The sequence below is a fragment of the Pseudoliparis swirei genome, chromosome 10, assembly GCF_029220125.1.
Source record: "Pseudoliparis swirei isolate HS2019 ecotype Mariana Trench chromosome 10, NWPU_hadal_v1, whole genome shotgun sequence".
In the NCBI taxonomy this organism is placed as follows: Eukaryota; Metazoa; Chordata; class Actinopteri; order Perciformes; family Liparidae; genus Pseudoliparis; species Pseudoliparis swirei.
In genome coordinates this window covers 3,922,243-3,942,643 of record NC_079397.1, presented here as the reverse complement: position 1 = coordinate 3,942,643, position 20,401 = coordinate 3,922,243, and the positions used below count along the sequence as shown (strand labels likewise).

The following is a 20,401-nucleotide window of genomic DNA, read 5'->3' as shown; positions in this document are numbered from 1 at the left end:
ATAAAAACTCTACAGAATGGTTTTAAAGTAAATTATTATTCTCAATTCTCCAGATGTCCAATTAAAACATTTGACTTATGGAGAATTAACTGGAAGAAATAGTCAACGATATATATTTTTTTGTGTAAAGTAGAGCGGCGACTGTAATTATTGACGTTGTCGATAAATCTGAGGATTATTTTGAGTCCAAAAAACTAAATATAATCAATTTATTGTCACAGAAGAAAAAGAAAAAAAAAGAAAAACCAAGGGACTTTCTTAAGAAACAAGTCAATGTTTACTTTCGGGACACGAGCAGCGGCCTCCTGGGTGAAAGTCCTGTTTGTTTGACAAAGAATTCTCAGAAGGTGATTGGACGAACCGTCTGTCTGTCAAACTCTTGAAGAAAAACAACAAAGAGACGTCTTCTTCCCGGGGTTTTAAATTACAGAACGCAAACTGTCCTCGACATTCACTCATTTTTATAAAACTATTTAATATTTTGCAACAAAAAACACTCGACAAAAGTCTAAAAAATCCTTGAATTTCACTTGCGACACCTGGAGGAGCCCGGGGCCCTCGTGTTGGGGGCCACCGGTTTGAATCCCAGTGGCCTCGGCTGCTTATGTGACATCGCTGTGTGGTTCAGAGCGGCCCCTGTGGCCGGTGTTTAGGCCCACTTGGACCCGGCTCTGGCCTCGGGCCCCCTTCGGACCTGTAAGGGCACTGACACACACACACACACACAGGGGTCGAGCACGCCGGTGTCCTGCTTTCTGATTGGGTCACAGCTCTGATCTCATGTTGAGTGTTTGGGTCACATGGGATGGTATCAGGGTGACACCGGGGCCCTCACTTCACCACGTGGCTCTCACACTGGGGCCCACCTCTTATTTACGGAGCAGCCGGTCTCCCTGTAGTTTACTCTTGGAGGGTTTAATATGACCATGTGACATCAATGTCTTCTTCATCTTCATCATCAGTCCCTCGGATGCATTCAGTGACTTCAGTCGATTCTGCAGAAGCACAAAGTTTAAGGTGAACTTCAGATGAGGCGTTTTTATCTCTGCTTCATATTTGCTCTTAAAAATATCTTTTTTAAACTTTCACTTTAGTTCCTTGATGTATTCACCTTGTTGTGATGTGTGTGTATTGGGTCAGTGAGCAGCTCAGTGGTGACTGGTTGTAATGGATGTCACATATAGAATAAGATTTGGGTAGACTGTTGAATTACGCGGTGCCAAATTACGCACAACAACCAAGCAGCCACATAACAACAAAAAACTCCATTCAGCCTTTTAACTTCTCCTGCGCGAGCTCCCCGGCGTGTTGAGTAGTGTGTGCGCGTGCGCGTGAGCTGCTGCTGCTGCAGGGGCAGGCGACGCTTTTTTCTTTTTTTCCCTTCTTTTTTTCTCGTCTTGATCTGAACTACTAACCAAGTCTTAGAGAGAGATCAAAATTCAATCCCGTTCTGAGAACGCGAGAAGAAAAAAAGAAGAAGAAAAAAAAGAAAAAAGAAAAAAAGAAAGAGAGGAGAAATGACGTTATTTGAATATGTGCCCAAAATCCTTAATGAATAACTTAGGACGAGTAGGAGGCAAATGCTGCCCCAGCTGTTTCCTGTTGAAAATGTCTGTGTAATGTAGATAAATGTGAGGGATTTTCTCTCTAAATCCGTCTCCTGTTCGCTAAATCTCACTTCTCCAAAACGAGCCTGCGCAATGGAACAAAGTCGGAATATTGAGATGTGATATTGCCCGCATCTCATCCTCTTTCTCCCCCGTTTTTTAATGACTTCAAACAAGTTCCTTTTCGCCGGGCTTTGTCTCGCGGGGACCCGTGGGGATGTCTCGCGCTCTCTCCTCTCAGTGGCATTTATGTGATGCCTTCAAGGTAACTTACCTGCTTTGCTTTTGACACTATACACATTCTCACCTTCACGAGGAGCACTACATTCTTTTTGTACAGAGCATCCTCGGGACACACACACACACACACACACACACACACACACACACACACACACACACACACACATACACCCACACGCCACTTGTTTCACTTTGAATATTTTACACATTTTTAAATGCATGAGAAATGTGGATTTATTCAGATTTGTATATTTTTATTTTTAATGCATTTAAAGAGCAGCTGCGCGTGTTTTAATGACGTATTCTCTTTCCAACAGATAACAATAGATTTCCCACCTTCTGCTTAAATTGACCATTTGTTGTTTCTCTCTCTCGCTCTCTCTCTGGTACTTCGTGCATGAGTGTCTGCGCGCGGATGAATGGGTTCTCATTCTCAGAGCTTCATGTGCGTCCCGCGCTCTTTCCTCCCCGAGAAAAAGTCCCCAAATGCATCTCTCTGCAACTTTAAAAAGTAATTACTGCTGAGTCTGCATTATGAAGTGCTAAATATGCTAACCTGAGGTGGCTAGGAGAGAGAGAGAGATAGAGAGAGAGAGAGAGAGAGAGAGAGAGAGAGAGGAGAGAGAGGAGCCTTAACATGAACTACTTGGTGCGCGTGGTCGGGGGTCGTGATGTAGATGGATAGCGTCCCGTGTTTCTTCTTTTTTATTATGTATATTTGGCCCATTCTGCTTCCTCGGCTGGGTTTTGGCGGGAGAGCCGTTTTCCATCTCCCAGCTTGGATGTGCACGAGGCTCTGGCGCGCTGTGCATCTCTGATTCTGCTGTTTTTGGGGAGGTTTTGAAGCACTTTTGGTTTAAGTTCTGTGCGTAATAACGCGCCGACAGCTGGTTTCTGTTGTTTGGCACGAGGCGTAACCGATGCTTTAACCACGTGGTGATTCACTATAGATGTATTTGTAATTTTAAATGATTATATCTGTAATGTTATGAACTGGTGAGGACGTGCATGAGGCTGAGAGATGATCAGGAGGGACGTGTGTTTCCAATCTGGCTCCTCTGCCTCCAGAGCTGCTCAGCCGACTGACTCTAAGTGTACATGTAGTACATTTTAACACATTTAACACATTTAATACATTTAATACATTTCCCTCCAAACTCATGTTAAATCTCTTCTGCACCACCTGTGTCCTTTTTTATGTCATATTTTTTATCTCCCCCCCCCCCCCTTTTTATTTTGAGTTGTGAACAGCCTGCAAATCCAGAGGAAAGCAACATGGCATCCATGTTGATGTGCATGGGGGGGGGGGGGGGGGGGGGCGCGTGTTTTAAAGTTGCCACCACTGACGTGTCATTGAGCAAGGCACCGAGCCACCACGTGCACTCAAAAAAGTGGGACTGAGCTCAATTAATATTTACTCAATAAATACTAGTAACCTTTACATAAAAAATATGTGTGTGTGGAGTTTGGCATATTATTATGTTGATTTAATACAATTTGAATTATTTATCAATTGCATTTTACTCATTTTTGTTTGAATAATATCAGCTCAAAATCATTGAGTAGAATTTAATCATATTTTATGAGTAAAATCAACAATGTCGAAAAATTAATAAATTCTACTCAATGGAAACTCTTCAGTTTTAAACGCCGTACACTTCCGCCCAAGGAATTTGCGCCACACCTGACTTTCCGGTACACAAAGCTGGATTTATTCTTAGCAAACTAGGTTACGGTAACTTACTCTGAACGGCAAACCTGCTCCGGTTCAGGGTAGCTTTCAGGATTGATTAAATAAAATTATATTCAAAACTCGGTGAAATTACAGACATTATCTGTAAATTAACAACCCAACTGTTAATTTAAGTATTATGCTAATAATACAAAATAACATTTTGCCCATTTTGTAAAGAAAATGACTATTATTAATACAGTCATTTTACAGTTTTCTTAAATGACATACAAATTCACTTTTTCATTACAATAGACATATTGCAGTTTTTTAAAGAGTACAAAGTAGAAGAAATAATGATAAGTTTTGATACTTGTTCTTTAGAGGAGCATTATAGGGCGACCGTGAGTATTTGCTGTTGTGTCCAGTGTCCAATATTTGTAATCAGAACTGATAATGAATGAATTAAAATAAATTCTGAAACACTAACATCTATTTAAACACACACATGCATACACACATACACACACACACAAACACACTACTCTGCCAACTGACCCTTAACCTCCTATTTGTCTTACATATTATATTTACCTAAATATAATACATTGAGGTCATGGGGTGAAATCGCCTCAAAATCTTGACGAGGAAAATCCTTAAAACCAGTCTTTTAGTTAATTTTTCCACCAACTCAGATATGTGGATCCTCTTCAGATTTAAAGAGGACATCTGAATATGAATACCCAAAAGTTTGGGACTGATAGCTGCAAGTTAAGGGTCCCCAAAAAGGTCCAAAGGGTCAAATTGGGCCTTATTCTCTTATAATCGCATATTTTTTGACAAGTGCAAAAATTGTCATAATCTCCTTAATATTAGTCCTGGATATCCAAGATTGAACACAAACACTCAGGACAGGGCCTACAATGAGGTGATGGGGTGAAATTTCCCCCAAAACACCCACAATAGTTAATTGGCTGTCTGAAATCCAGGACTTGAAGAGGGTGTGTGGCTTTGTAAATCTGAGACCCTGTTAAGAGTTTGGGCTGATTTTAGCTTCTTTTTTTCTCAACATGTCAGAGCTTAGCTTTCTTTTCCAGGTTGTAACTACTCCCAAATGGGGCCCAACCGGCTGGCAATATCTAGCACTTAGTATCCCTGCTTGGTAGTGGTTTAAAAACCGAGAAGACAAAAAATGCACTCCTTCAAAGGTTCACAAGTCCTCAAATGTTTGTAATATATGACAAATCTCAGTTATGATGTTCTACCAGTCTGTTGGACCAGTGCTCTGGACTTCTCCGTACTCTGCTGGGGGAGCAGCATTGTAACTGGAGAAAACCAACCGACTCACTAAACTGGTGTGGAAGGCCAGCTCCATCATTGGCAAAGAGGACTATCCGGAACAGGCGGAGAGGAGGATATGAAGAAATGTTTGTCCATATTGGAGAACCGGACCACCCTCTCCACCACCTACTGCAGGGACAGCGGAGCACGTTCTCCAACAGACTGCTTTAGCTCTGCTTCACAAGGACAAACAGGAGAACATTCCTGATACAGGAGAACATTCATGATAGAGGAGAAACTTCCAGATACAGGAGAACCTTCCTGGCAACTATTAGACTTTACAATAAATCACCTCTGGCCAGATCCTCCTCAAATTGAACAACATCAATGAACATTGCACCACTTTCACTTTATATACACTTAGATACACTGTATTTACTTTCATTTTTATTATTTTTTATTTCCTTTATTATTTAACTTCTTAAATGTAATATATCCTGTCCTACTATTTTATTGTATTATTCTAAGAATCTAGTTACTAGAGAAGAAAACAGCACAGACAGAGACAGACAGACAGCCCGTCCAACAGAGAGAGAGAGAGAGAGAGAGAGAGAGAGAGAGAGAGAGAGAGAGAGAGAGAGAGAGAGAGAGAGAGAGAGAGAGAGAGAGAGAGAGAGAGAGAGAGTTCAAAGGAGAGGCCAGGTGTCAGTGATCAGTCTGATCACAGCAATCAACACAAACAAAGCAGATTGAACTGTTGAACCCGGTTTCGCGCCACTTCTCCGCAGTTTGAGCGGCGCGCTGCTCTCCGGCTTCAGTGACTCAGGAAACGCCACAGAGGGAACGACAGCCTCCTGACATGGCATCTCTTCTTGAGGTAAGAATGCCAACTTAATTTAATTTCAGAGAGTAACGTTGTATTGAACGGGCAACGTTAGTGACACTTTGAGGTTTCTACTCGGCTCTGGTGAGGAGTTGAGCTAGCCTCGTGTGAGCTAGCGGGGAGCTACTTTTGTATTCGAGGCATGGTGTTCTGCATTTCTGTGTCGCCTTGGGCGTCAAGAGTAAGTTAACTTAGCTGTCTGATGGTTAAGTGTCTTCACGTTTCTTTAACATCGTCGATGTAACGTAGGTTGTCGGTTTCTGTGTTGAACGAGCTAACATTAGCTTACTTTACACATGTTAGCTGAGGTAATGTTTAGCTAGTGTGACCCATGATCGGATACAAGTTGTCAAGGATAAACGGGAGTAAGTTGTTTTAAGTTCAGTGTGTTAATTTAACAACAGAATAAATTGTTATTTTTCAAACAACCTAGTCATGTTGTAAATGCTATTTAAAGTTATATTATTGTTAATCTTTTCTGTTTTGTCTTTTTTCTGGCTGTAGAGAGAATCATGTCAGCCCACAGACAACCGGTTGACCTGTGAGTCTTCAAGCAGTAATGATGACTACTCCTGCCTTAAGTTCCAGTTTCCTGGACATCATGTCAGCATGAGATTCTGTCCCCACCTGTCTTAAGTCTGGACCCAATGAGTTTTTTTTTTTTACAGTGCGTTTACAGTCACATGATTTATTTCGAGGCTTTGTCTGAGTTTCAGTGCTGCAGTTATTTACCATTCAGGGTTGTTCAGAAACATCCAATTTGTCATACTCATTTGAAGGGCTTGCTGCTGTGATTCTTTTGTGTACACCAGGTTTTCTTTGTATTTTGGCATTTTACACAAATGTTTTTGAAAGATGGTCAACAAAGTTGCACAAATAAATGTTTACATGCTGTTATCCTAAATGTGGTAATTTGTTAACTGCTCCTCAGTAAATTCTTGCAAAAAGAAGGCATGATATTAAGTAGATTCTACATTTAAAAAATATGGCAACAAAGTGACAATCAATAACTTTACATAGATTTTAAGTCATGTGGTACCAATTATAAGTTGATTTGAAAAATTAATTTATGTAAAGATAAATAACAATTTCAGTTTAAATGTGTTGAATTCAGGAACATTCTTCCAAGTTATGAGTTGATGTAACTTATTTTATTTATTGAATCCAAATCATTCTTATCCAGATATTTAGAAAAATAGCATAGTTTTCACCCATACAATTTGTAAATATAAATCAGTATTATCCAGATATTTAGTAAATATAAATCAATTTCATCCACATAATTAGTAAATCTAAATTACTTTTTCACAGCTATTTGGTATATCTAAATTACTTTCTTTTGAATACCTAGTAAATATTAATCATTTACCCTGTATAATTGATTTGGATTTACTCAACATTTGCCATATTATTAGTAAATCCAAAATATTTGTATTTAATATTTTGTTTAAATTTGCTTAATTAAATCAATAGTTTTTAATCAAAGATGAAGTATTAAATTCTATTCAATTATATTAATTGTCACTTGTTGCCTTAATTTTATTGAGTAGACAATGGTCAAACTTTTCTGAGTGTGTGCTCTCGTTGCCCCCGGCAGTGTAACATGGGAGCGTGTGATTTTTGAAGTGAATTAAAACAACTTTAACATGTAAATGCTACCCCCCCCCCCCTCTCTCCCCCCACAGTGTGCGATGTGCTGTATCTCCTGTAGCCGCGCCCTCTCACTACTGCTGTGCGTCCTCAGCCTGACTCCGACGGGAACCAGGGCGGGTCCGGAGACCCTGTGCGGGGCGGAGCTGGTCGACACGCTGCAGTTCGTGTGCGGGGAGAGAGGCTTCTATTTCAGTAAGTGCACCTTTTTATTAATTCATAGCTTGTTGGCTCTCCAACCTCCAGCGAGCTCATAAATAAAGAAGCAGCCGCTTTTGACATCTCAAGTCTTGACTTTCTCCTACGTCAATGTTCCCTTTCTTCTTCTTCCTCTTCCTCATCCATTGCTCTTGTACATCTTCTCCTCTACTCCCCCCCCCCCTCCCTGCATATTGGTGTTGGTGCTCCACTCTGGTGGATGGACATGAGCCCAGAGCGAACCCAAATGAAATATGGAGCATTGATAATGAACCATTTGCTGTTTGGTGGCTAATTTCATTTTCATGCATCGGGCGAAAAGGGCTTTAAGTGGAAATTGGCTCACTATCTCCAAAAAAGGAGGAGGAGGAGGAGGAGGAGGAGGAGGAGAAAGTGAATGTTGCAGTGAGGTTTTTTCTTCTTCTTTCCACCAGAGAAGAGAAAGAAACCCAAAGAAAACCCTCCACCAACAATCCAGGATTTAAATCTCAGATTTGTTTTCTTCTTTTCCGTGAAGGTCACGACCCTGTGCCGCCTCGAGCAGCTCGGGGCAGATGGAGCTCTATGCCGAGGTTGTAGGTGCAACGCCGGCCTCTCTCGGGACGCGTGTATACATCCCGACGCTTCTGTCAGAGACGAGCGGCGGGACGTTGAAAGGTCTCTCCCCGTTAGTCACGTTTATTTTTTTTGCTGACATCCGCCAATTAGTCCAATTAGTCCCGGAGGAGTATCGCACATCCCCCCCCTTACCCCTCATTTATAATAATAAGAATAATAATCATTTATTTTATATAGCGCTTCTCAAGGCACCCGAAGTCGCTTTACAGAGTCCAGAGTCCAGTAGTCATACACACACAGTCGTCCCGGTGGTGGTAAGCTACATCAGTAGCCACAGCTGCCCTGGGGCAGACTGACGGAAGCGTGGCAGCCAATCAGCGCCTCCGGCCCCTCCCCCACCACCAACATTCATTCACATCCACACGAACCGGGGTGAGGCTGCGGTGCATGTCTTTATGATGGTGGGGGAAACCGGAGTACCCGGAGGAAACCCACGCAGACACGAGGAGAACACGCTCCACACAGAAAGGACCTGGAACGACCGGGACGACCGGGATTCGAACCCAGGGCCTTCTTGCTGTGAGGCGACAGTGCTAACCACTGAGCCACCGTGCTGCCCATTTGAACGTTTCGACATGAGCTGACCGTCCCGGTGACTCGTGTGCGCCGTGTTCACATAACAAATCCATTATTAATGGTTTGGTTTCGGTCCACAAAGTCGCGAAAGCTTTTCCACATGTGGTGGACTTTGTCGGCTGCCAGTTTCAAAAAGAAAAGAAGATATAAGATTTCTCTGTGGGAAATCGGCAGGATCTGCGGAGCGCTCCCTCTTCCAGTAATTGATTGCTTTTGCCTCGATCTGAACCTGGAGTGGTTTGATACACCTCCTGGTACCAACAAAGCATCCAATGGGTTGTCTCCTTTTTGGATCTCTTGTTTTAACCTGAGAACTTATTTCAAGAATCTAAACCCCAAAAAAAGATTGACTTCGAGACGAGGGAAACCGGAATTGCAAATATGATGACAAGGACTTATTCCTGCAGCGTTCAATAGACCCGGGTACACCTGGACCTCCAGACCTCTGGGGCTGGACCTCCAAACCTCTCGGGCCTGGACCTCCAAACCTCTCGGGCCTGGACCACCTGACCTCTGGGCCTCCATCTCGGTTCACGTTGAATGATTTTTATAAAAAGGACGACAAAGACCGTGGTGTTTGCTGCATGTAGCCGGAGGGGAAAGTAAGGGTGTGTGATTGTGAACGTGTGTTTCACCAGTTCATGCGTCACACTCACACCCAAAAACCTCCATGCCCCCCCCCCCCCATAACTATGTCCCACTTATAAAACGGTTCCAAAAGGTCATCAAGCCGTTATCCAAAAGTTCTTTTTGCAGAATCATCCGAGACCAACGTTCCCGTCTGGAGGTCGTGTCACCGTGCACCTTGCTGCCCCCCCCCCCCCCCTCCACGCAGCTTTTCCAGGGCCAGTCCACATCACTGCAGCGGGGGCCCTCTGTGTGCCAGAGACTTCTCTCGCCAAGCTGCTAGTGCAAAGCTGCGAGTTGTTCCTCCAGATGCCGCCTGGCAGCGCCGGCCCGCTGCGGAGCGGCTTTCTGCCAGTTAAGACCTCTTTGTGTGTGTCGGGTCTCTGGATTCCCTCCGCTGCAGCACTTCGCTTTGCCAAAAAAAAAAAGACAAGAAAAGGCCGTGTTCTCTTTACGTTGGACCGCTCCTCTGAGTAAATGACGCGTTCAGGGTCCCGTGGGACGCTCGGTTCGTATCTCGGTTTGAAGGTTTCCCGAGCGGCGAGATGTTGGAGGGCGTCCGGAGAACGGACGCCGGCGTCCGCGTTCATCTCGTGAGAACACGTTGGACGGAGGCCAAATGTATCTCGTGACTCCGCCTCCTTAAACGGGAACAGACCTTTTTTTCGCGGTCCGGGGGGGGGGGGGGGGGGGGGCAACGTGTTTGTCTTTCCCGCGTTAGCTTATTAGCGTATTCTCTTCGTCGTCTCCTTGCCGGCGACGTTTTTTTTTTTTTTTGCGTGATCACGTCTGGAGGATCCATTCGGGGGGCGACTCTCCTCTGCGCCCCCCCCCCCCCTCTCTCTCTCTCCCTCTCTCTCCCTGAACACTTCCCCTCCGGTCTGGCCCGTGTTGAACTTGGCAGCCGCCTGATTGATAATGTGTTGCGACGGCGGGGTGGTGTTTCCAGTGCTGACGCGGCGCTTTTTGCCAATCCACCTGACACACATGCCACCAGTAAAGTAGCACGCTTGGTTTCCAGCGCCTGACAGAAATACTAAATACTAGTTGGTGGAAATCTTTTTTTTGTTTTTTTAAGGCAATGAAACAAACTGCAGTCTATGAAACAGAAGAAGAAGAAGAAAAAACACACACGCCACCGGAGTCAGTTTTTCCAATTATTAGCCTGACCTAGAACTCCTCAGTTGTCTCTGCAGCGCTTTGCAGAATCACGTTTATTGTGGGAGCTTTTTCACCAAAGTGTGAGAGCTAAGCGGCTCCCAGTCCTCCGCCACTTCATATTTTATCAGTTCATGCTCAAACATTCACATTTATTTACATATGTATATATATATTTATATATTCTTACGGTTGATAGCTGTGAATGAAGGGCAAATTCTCACAATCCATCATTTTTTGGCCCAGGAGTTTATCAATTGCTGGTACACACAAATTATGAGACGTGGGGTTTTTTGGGCTCATTCTGTCGCCACGGAAACTGAAGCTGGAACGAAAACATTGAAAAATTGATGGGACTTCCTGAGCAGTGATTTTGGGTCTCTGTACATTTTGTATTCAAAGCCACTTACTGGAGCTGCAGGGAGGCGGAATGTGCACACACACACACACACACACACACACACACACACACAGCTCAGCCTTGTCCCTCAGCAGCAGAGGATTATGTGGATTACAGGATGATCAGGGCCCGCCCCCCCCCCCATGGCTTTACACTGGACCTGAACACACAGCGGAAGCCGCCTGAGATCTGGACAGAGAAAGACCTCCTGTGTCCTCTCCATCACCGGGAAGAAGAAGAAAAGAAGAAGAAAAAAGGTGTCGTCTTCCCATTACGACCCGAACTTAAAGAACGACTCGCCGACTCGCCTGGAAAAAAAAAAGAAGAAAACACAAAGAGGCGTTTCATGAAAAGAGGAGAAGAGGAACAGGCGAGGCGCCCTGCAGATTTCCATCTGTACGTCGGGTGAATCTGAGCCTCGGGGTATTTCGAGGACACCGAGCCACTCTCCATCAGTTTAGCCCCCCCCCCCCCCACACACACACACACAGGTCATCGGGTTCACGGTCGACATCGTGGAGCCTTTTCTCTCTCGTTCTTTCTTCCTCCTCCCAGGTATCCTCGTACGTTTTCTTTCGTGTCTTCTTCCAGCTGGAGAGGAACCGGAGGATCCCGAGGCGATGAATCACTAGAACTCGCTCTGCTGCCGCCGGTCCAACACAAGCAGAGACGAGGACGCCGTCTCACGGGCCCTCTGCATGGTGTCAGTCGGGCCGGGCACGCCGAGTTCTTTGGCACTTAATTAACCTTTTAAGATCATTTCATCTTTCTCGGGGACGCCAGAGGATCCTCTGCAGCAGCCTGGAGCGTTTTGACTCCACACCTGTCAATAAAATGACAAAACAATGTGTTTTAAGCACAGAGAGAAATAGATAGAAACTCCCCTGGAGTGTGTGAATCATGAGGTTCCTGAACGCCCCACGGAGTGATTTATTTTTCATATTTTTCCGTCATTTCTCATGATTTTTTTCGATCCACGTTGACAGCACCGTGACACCTCAATCTGGTGCGGTGTGTTTGGGGAGCGTTCCAGCGGCGCAGTAAAACGAGGAACACTCCGTGCTCCCGCCGTAAACTGCTCATGATCCCGGTGATAAAGAGGGTTATAGTTTCCAGCACTCAGGCGGCGGTCCCGGCACGGCCGTAAAACCGCCTGACACTTTGCAGGAAGAGCGGCGGCGGAGCGGCCTCCAAGAATCCAAGAGTCCAAGAGGCTCTTCTTCTTCTCCTTCTCCTCCGCCTCCTTTTTTCGGTGGCGTCGGATGAAACGCTGAGTCAGCGCTTTGATGTGGCGGGTCGACATCGGTTCTCCGTCACATCCCCAGGAGAACCGAGCACTTGAAAGACGGTTCGCGGAACCTCCTGCAGGTCACGTCGGGTTCACTTGAGCGAGAGTTCGGGCGAGAAAAAAAAGACGACTTTTGCCACCGTGCGTTATGACATCACCGTCGAGGTCGGCCGGTGACGTCAGATGCACGCGGTGGACGGATGTGTCGCGTGTGCCGCGTTAAGACGATCGGAGGATCGTCACCGAGTGACGTCTTTTACTCCGATTTCATCGTCTCGCCTAAAACATCCTGAACATACGGATAAAGAGAGGAGACGTCAGTCCTGTTGCATGCTGGGAGAAAGGCGCCCTCTCTTTTTTTCGCGTGCCATTTTCGCGCAGCGTTGACTGCGATGTAAAAGTGCAACCAGGAGACGTGTTGGTGGTGCTTTATGTGTTGTTTGACTTAGTTGATGTTCCTGAAGAAGCCGTAAAGTAACCACGGCGATGAAGCGGCAGCAGCGGCGTGCTGATGATATGAAATCAGGCAAAGAAGCAAATGAGGAACCTCTTTGAACTGCGTCTGAATCCTGTGGCGGGTAACCTTCTCATTCACAGTCTCTTCTTTGGCGTGTTCCTCTATGTTACCGCTCTCGAAGCGGATCAGCCGTCGGTTCCTCGTGCTTTTTGCCACGAAACACAAACAAACCCCCCCCCAGAAAACCCTCTGGACTTGTTGCCCTCGGCCTCGTCACGGCGGCCGAATCGCTGACGCACGCGTTCTCTAATCTGAGCTGAAACGCGTCTCCGGCCCTCGTGTGTTTAACAACAGTCACGGGAAACCGCTCTTTACGAGGGATTACCGCAGATATCCGCGGGGCTCGGAGCGTTTAAAAACCTCCAAAAAAGCTTTTTGACCTGATTATTATTATACGTGTGTGTATTATACGCGTGTATTAAAACCTGCCCGGAGCTGCTGACCGGTGCCAGCTGATGTTTCTCTCTCTTCCAGCTGTTTGTGCAAAAGCTATTTTCAGAATAATAGCGGATGTTAATTTGTTTAGGCTTTATTGGGAGGGATTGAAAGGAAAAGAAAACAGGCCGTGGCAGCGAGGCCACGCCCCTTTTGGGGCTTTCAGCAGCCGTTATATAATCGTCATTTTCCTCCTGCATGACTCCACATCAGGCGGCGGAGTCGCGGCCCGAGGCCGGTCCCACCGACGGAGCGTTGTTCAGATGACTGAGGGATAAATAAGTAGAAGGTGTGGCTGAAATGAATAAAAAAATGATTTTTGTTTGAGTGAATCTGCCTAAATAATGCAGGTGCGCCGCCGTGTATTTGTAGCATCGTTCTCATACCTGAGCGTGCAAAAAAAAGCAAGCGATGCCTGTTTGTGAATGGAAGGCGCTCTCTGTGAATGGAAGGCGCTCTCGGCATTGTCAGGACGCGGCAGACGGAGAGCAGGAGTTAATGCACTTTGTCAGCACTGGCAGGCTCCGGAGCCAAGAGCTGTTAACTCCGAGAGAGGGAAAGGCATTTCCTCCTTGTAAATGCCATATTAAATTATTATTATTTTATTTGGTAACGGGGAATAGCCCCATCAACGCCGTGCTGCTCGAGGTGGGCAGGGAATTGTTAATGGAGAGGCTAGGGCCACCAAAAGAGGGGTTTCACGGGGTGGGGGGGTAAGAAAAGGAAGTGAGTGTTGGCGTGACGGTAACCCGATGTGGTCGGCGAGTCGACGAGCCGCGTATCGCACCTTTACAATAATGTTCTGGCCCTTTTTTCTTTTCGAGGTTTCCAACGCGACGTCCCCGCTCGTCACTCGCGGTGCGATCGGAAAATTGTGAATGAACGGCCGACGAGGGGCGCGGCCCTCAGAAGCGCCGCCCTCGGCTGTTTTCTGCAGGTTTTTTGGGATGGAGGCCCCTCAGAGGGGCCCGGTGGTTTGGACCCTCACCGGCCGGGCCGCAGTGTAAAAAGATACCCGGGGCCAAAATGGCTGAGTGGGATGTTCTCAATTTTCTTTTTTTTTACAGGGAAGCAGCTGCAGAAAAGGGTCCATCGTGTGCAATGTGATACGTTTTAAATTATACAGCGGCGAAATGCATGTGATTACGGCTGCTGGTGTTTATCTGTGGAGTCAGAGCGGTAGATTTTGAGTCTATTAACTACAATATGAAAATATCTTCCACGACACTGAAATGGCATTTTCCTGCAAATCCGAAGAAAATGTTAGTTCCAGACTTTTCTTTCGTCTCAGCGTCACGCTCTTGCACTTACGTAAACTAACCCTAGTTATTTAACAATAAGTTGGGGAGTAGTTTATACGTTTATATACTTCTGTTACACCGGCCCTTTAAGAGGCGGCCATGATGCAGATGTGGCCCACGGGGGAAATGAGTTTGACGCTCCTGTACTAGTTGATTCACCTCAAAATGAAAGTCGTCTCTTTCCCGATGTAAGTCTAGGTGCTTCAAAGCTCTATTGCCTGAGGCCCTTTGTAATTACCTCCTCCTCCTCCTCCTCTTCTTCAGGTAAACCAGGTTATGGCCCCAACGCGCGGCGGTCCCGCGGCATCGTGGACGAGTGCTGCTTCCAGAGCTGCGAGCTGCGGCGCCTGGAAATGTACTGCGCGCCTCCCAAGACCAGCAAGGCCGCCAGGTCCGTCCGCGCACAGCGCCACACGGACCGGGCGCCGAAGGTCAGCGCCGCCGCCGCCGCCGGCCACAAGGTGGACAGGAGCGCGGAGCGTAGGACGGCACAGCAGCCGGACAAGACAAAAAACAAGAAGGTGAACACACACATCCCACTACGTTAGAATAACGAGAGAAGGATGGACTTTTGTTTGTTTTTTGTCGTTTGACAGTTTTATTTGGATTAAATGTGTTTATTTGAGAGCTTTATGTCCGAGAACCAAACCTCACTAATTGATAAAACATATACAGGCCAGTAGTTTAACCGTGTTTGACGTCTTTAAGGGGTCAGTAGGTTCATCCAATGCATCCGATTGAAGTGTTTTCCTTTTCTTCCCGCAGAGACCTTTACCTGCACATAGTCATTCATCCTTCAAGGTATGCATGCTTCTTTATTTCATTTTATGGTCATTCTTTTATTCATTACGTTATTCAAATCTCCCAAAAAAATAATACAATCACCGATCAGGAGTGAGAAAAATCCCCAAAATCGTAATCTCAAAAAAGTAAAGCTCGAGGGTCTAAATGCGTCCTCTGTTTCCGACCTTCGGGGGAGAGAGCGAACCTTTTAAGATTCGACCGGTGCGCTTTTTACCCTTCTCTCTCTCTCTTAAAAAAAAGGAAAACCATTAGCGAGGAGAAGGAACTAAGTGGTTTCCGTGGTAGACCCAGTGGCACTCCCGCTCCCCAGAGTCTCCACTCTGCTCCTCTACATTAAGCGCTGACATTGTGGCGTCTCGCCGTAACTGACTGACACTGGCGAGCGTCACCGCTCAACTCTTTGAACTCATAAAGTTCCTCCAGCTGTGCCCCTTGAGGCTGGAATAGGAATTTATGTCATTCGATATTTCCATTTATCTCCAAAAGAAGATATTATTATGTATTGATTATTTTTTTAAACACTTAATCCGAGATTACGTAAATTCTGACGATCAGCGGCCCCTGTGGCTACAAGCGGTAATTACAGGAATATAGAATATTGAATTAGCCTTAATTTCAGTCAAATATTTTAAATTTCCATTAAAAATAAAATGAGAATTAAGGCACGTTTCCATCAGCTGGTGTGAGCCAAAAAACGTGACTACAAGACAATATCAATATACAGGACTGTCTCAGAAAATTAGAATATTGTGATAAAGTTCTTTATTTTCTGTAATGCAATTAAAAAAACAAAAATGTCATGCATTCTGGATTCATTACAAATCAACTGAAATATTGCAAGCCTTTTATTTTTTTTAATATTGCTGATTATGGCTTACAGTTTAAGAAAACTCTAAAATCCTATCTCATAAAATTTTAATATTTCCTCAGACCAAGTAAAAAAAGATTTATAACAGCTGAGTGTTTGTCAAGGCTCAGGAAACCCTTGCAGGTGTTTCGAGTTAATTAGACAATTCAAGTGATTTGTTTAATACCCTACTAGTATACTTTTTCATGATATTCTAATATTTAGAGATAGGATATTTGAGTTTTCTTAAGCTGTAAGCCATAATCAGCAATATTAAAAGAATAAAAGGCTTGCAATATTTCAGTTGATTTGTAATGAATCCAGAATGCATGACATTTTTGTTTTTTTAATTGCATTACAGAAAATAAAGAACTTCATCACAATATTCTAATTTTCTGAGACAGTCCTGTATATAGGGGGGGGGGGGGTCCTTTTTCAATTTCCATTCAAATTAAAATAAGAATTAAGGCACGTTTCCATCAGCTGGTGTGAGTCGAGAAACGTGATTATATTTTTTATTATTCAAATTACAATTTGTATACACAATAAAGACTAAACAATTGTTCCTCTTTCCAAAAAATATAATAAAACACCATTTATTACGGTATTATCGTGGATGAAGTCTCGACCAATCACAGTAGGCCGTAGACGTTGCGTCATAGCGTGCTTTGCCCTGCGGTGTCTCCGCTACGTAGCTAACATGTGTTTTTTCTTTTGTTGCAGGACGTGCATCCGAAAAACTCAAGTCGAGGCAACATGGGGGGCAGAAACTACCGAATGTAGGGAAGGGAAGCGAATGGACAAACGTCCGGCGACTTGGGAGGAGAGAAGGGCGTGGCCTTACCCCCCCCCCCCCCTTGAATGGTTCGCCCTAAAACTAAAACAAAGAGGATGTTAGCAAAGGTTAAAAAATCTCTCCAAAATGAGTGAAACCTGAGAGCCGAGTGGTGTTGTTAGGGTTTTAAATGAGGGATCTTGTGATTATTTTATACACTGCGCCGTTCCATATCGGGAGGAATTCTTTGTAAATGCAACGTAGCCGATTAGTTTAGCTAACGAGACGCGAACAAGAGCTTAACGCATCTCCGCGTGGGAGCTGCAGCGCCCCCCGGGCTCCAGGAATGGACCAATCAGAGAGGGGGGGTCCAGGCTGTGGTTGAGAACGAGTGTCCTGTCCCCTGGACTTTGCAGGGGGGTAAATATTTGTACTCTTTTTTTTTAGAGAGTGGATTCATTCACTTTGGTAAGACGGGACACCGTGTACCGGTTACTACCGCAGTTTGTCTTTTTGCGTCTCGCGGTACCCAGGATATTCGTAATAAGTAAAATAAAGTTTGCTTTAAAAAGGACAAAGACCAGGTCGATCGTGATCAGACTTTAAACATTGTTTTAGATATTTTACCCTGAGTTTCATTGACTTCATTGATCCAAACCCCCTCGTAGACCTCGTGTTGAGAACCTGGGGATTTGAGTCTACGTTCAAGCACCGTTATTAAAGGTGGCTTTTCTTTTTAGGACAGGTTGGAAGTACAACAAACAAGAGACACAAATAAAACCAGAAGATAAATCGAAATCAGTCAGTTCGTGCTGCTTCGTCAGAAATCGATCATTCAGTAGATTCAAAGTACGTTTGGCACAAAGCCGCCAAAACTACCCGGCAACCGGGGATCAACATTGGAGTCTGAGTGGAGGCCCGCGTCCAAGGTCACCGCAAGTGCTTGACAGGTGCTTGACAGGTGCTTGAAAAGGTTCTCTTAAAGACTCGGCAACATGTTCGTTCAGACGGCGTAAAGCAAAAAAAAAGAAGAAGCGATCGCCACGTAGCGTAGGAAGTTTATATTTTGTTAGTTTAGGGAGGCTGCGAACTTTTTTAGAGTCCACCGGACGAATCAAAGACAGATTTTGGTAAATGCAACGCATTTAAATGACTTCCCGGTAGACGCCATACACGGCACGACGTAACCACAGTGTCAACCGGAGTTGCGTAACCCGCGAGGAGCAAAGTCGAGCGCACACAAACACGACTCGCGGAAAGCCGGTTCTGAGAAGTCGGCTTGTTTGTTCAAGCTTCACCAAAAAAATTTAAAAGGATTTACGGTCTTTTTTAAAAATCGCACAAACCAACCGAGACATCTCATCCGTCGCCTCCTCCGCCTGTGTATAATCAAACAGTACTCCCATTTATGTTAACCTATGCATTACTATCATTCATTGTACATGACGGTTTCATATAACAAAACTGTATTAAGAATCCTTTCCACTGTATAATGGTGCTATTTTGTAGTTTGTTACTTGCAAGAGATGGCAGGGCTTACATTGGAGGTCTTCCCTTTCGCACAGCCTGGCAAGCCACCATTTTAATAGTGTTTTTATTTGTAAAGCCGTCTCAATAAGGTCGTAGTGTAAGCGAGTAAATGTATCTGTGTGAAATCTGTGAATGCATGGAGATTTTAAAAAAAACGAGATAACACCACGTTGTTAGGCAAAAACGCTATTTTTTCTACTGTGTTTGAATTATTTTCTCAATATAGATCCCTTCTGCCAAATAACTTGACAAGAGTACTTTGAACTGTGATTCTTCCAATTGTATTGAGATTGTTAAAGGTCATGGTTTGCTATCGTCTGTCCTGATGTGTGTGTGTGCGCGCGAGTGTGTGTGTGTGTACACACACCTCGCTGGAAGCCACGGAATTGATTATTAAAAACACTTAATGCGAGACTACGCAACTGTTGCTGAACAGCGGCCCATGTGGCTACAAGTGGTAATTACAGGAGAATATTATATTGAATTTGCCTTCATTTCCCAAGATTCTCTTGAGTCATGTACCGCTATTTTTATTGTTTAAATATTACTGCTAAAGTTCCTCCAGCTTTGCCCCTTGAGGCTGGAATAGGAATTTATGTGATTCTATATTTCCATGTATCTCCAAAAGAAGATATTATTATGTATTGATTATTAAAAAAACACTTAATGCGAGACTACGTAACTTCTGCCGAACAGCGGCCCCTGTGGCTACAAGCAGTAATTACAGGAACATTGAATATTGAATTTGCCTACATTTTCAAGCAAATATTTAAAATTTCTATTCAAAATAAAATAAGAATTAAGGCACGTTTCCATCAGCTGGTGTGAGCCAAAAAACGTGACTACAAGACAATATCAATATATATAGAGGGGGAGGGGAATGGGAAAACATATATTTGCCTAACTTGTATTTTTTATTATTCAAATTACAATTTGTATACACAATAAAGACAAAACAATCGTTCCCCTTTCCAAAAACAAACTAAATTAAACGGCACATTAATTACGGTATTATCGTGGATGGAGTCTCGACCAATCACAGCAGGCCGTAGACGTTGCGTCATATGTACTTCGGACGTTAGCTGAGGTATTTTATTACGATTACAATACCAAAATTTTAAATATGAAAACAGTTTCACTGTCTAAATGAATGGATGTATCGTCCCACACATTTCACAGGAACAAAATATACACGATAGATAGAAACTACTAAGTTTTTTCTCACGATTTCGAGCAATATACCCGTGTGTGCTGCTTATAATGAATAGTTTAAAATAAATGTGTCCAGTAAATTAAAATGTACAGTCGCTGTTGACGGTATCTTGGCAATCCACATGAAAACTAAAAAAAAAAGAGTGAAATTCAGCATAAATGTCCAACTATTGTGCTTTTTTTTTTAACGCTAATGAAGTCAAACTTTTAATTTGTTAGAACTCTTAGCTTAATTTATTTTGACCTGAAACATTTGTTTGCATCCTTCCGAATCAAAACCTCTTTTCACATGTATATGTATATTGAAAAAAAAAAGTGTGTTTTTTGTATGACAATACTTTGGTGTCTACAGATTGTATAATCAGTCGACAACTCTGGAACAACGCTGGTCCTCCCAGACGTTCAGACGTACAGCACAAAACCAAAGACAACGAAGCCCCGCTTGAAGCTCACTGTCCAAGAAACTGTTTGATTACAGCGCTGTTATTTATGGTGCTCGACTGCCTTCTGTAGAAAACATATTCTGACAAATTGTTCACCAATTCCTGCTGAATAAACCACTTGTCAACATCACATACATGTCTGGAGAGGGTGTTTTTTTGTCATGCAAGCATGCACATATCATATTTACCTGCTTATTTATTGAAAATAAAAATAAACTGAGGGAGGACGGCATCAGAAACCGTGATTTTAGGTCTAGAAATACTGTTAATGGTATTTAAATGTGTTGATTTTCATAGATTTGTGCAAAAACTACAAACATTCTGTTTTTTTAAAGG

The 20,401-nt window shown here is 44.1% G+C and overlaps 1 protein-coding gene across 3 annotated transcripts; it reads left to right on the top strand.

The window, feature by feature from the left end:
• Positions 1-1,380: 1,380 nt before the first annotated feature.
• On the top strand, positions 1,381-20,195 carry igf1 (insulin-like growth factor 1). Of its 3 annotated transcripts, none has more exons than XM_056424881.1 (6): positions 5,445-5,680; positions 6,191-6,227; positions 7,372-7,531; positions 14,719-14,975; positions 15,220-15,255; positions 16,829-20,195. In XM_056424881.1, exons 3-6 carry the CDS (start codon positions 7,378-7,380, stop codon positions 16,886-16,888), a joined length of 507 nt encoding a protein of 168 aa, XP_056280856.1. In that variant the 5' UTR covers positions 5,445-5,680; positions 6,191-6,227; positions 7,372-7,377; the 3' UTR covers positions 16,889-20,195. The 3 variants fall into 3 exon arrangements, with proteins under 3 accessions (XP_056280854.1, XP_056280856.1, XP_056280857.1); XM_056424882.1 differs by lacking the exon at positions 5,445-5,680 and adding an exon at positions 5,720-6,051; XM_056424879.1 differs by lacking the exons at positions 5,445-5,680; positions 6,191-6,227 and adding an exon at positions 1,381-1,872.
• The last annotated feature ends 206 nt before the right edge of the window (positions 20,196-20,401 follow it).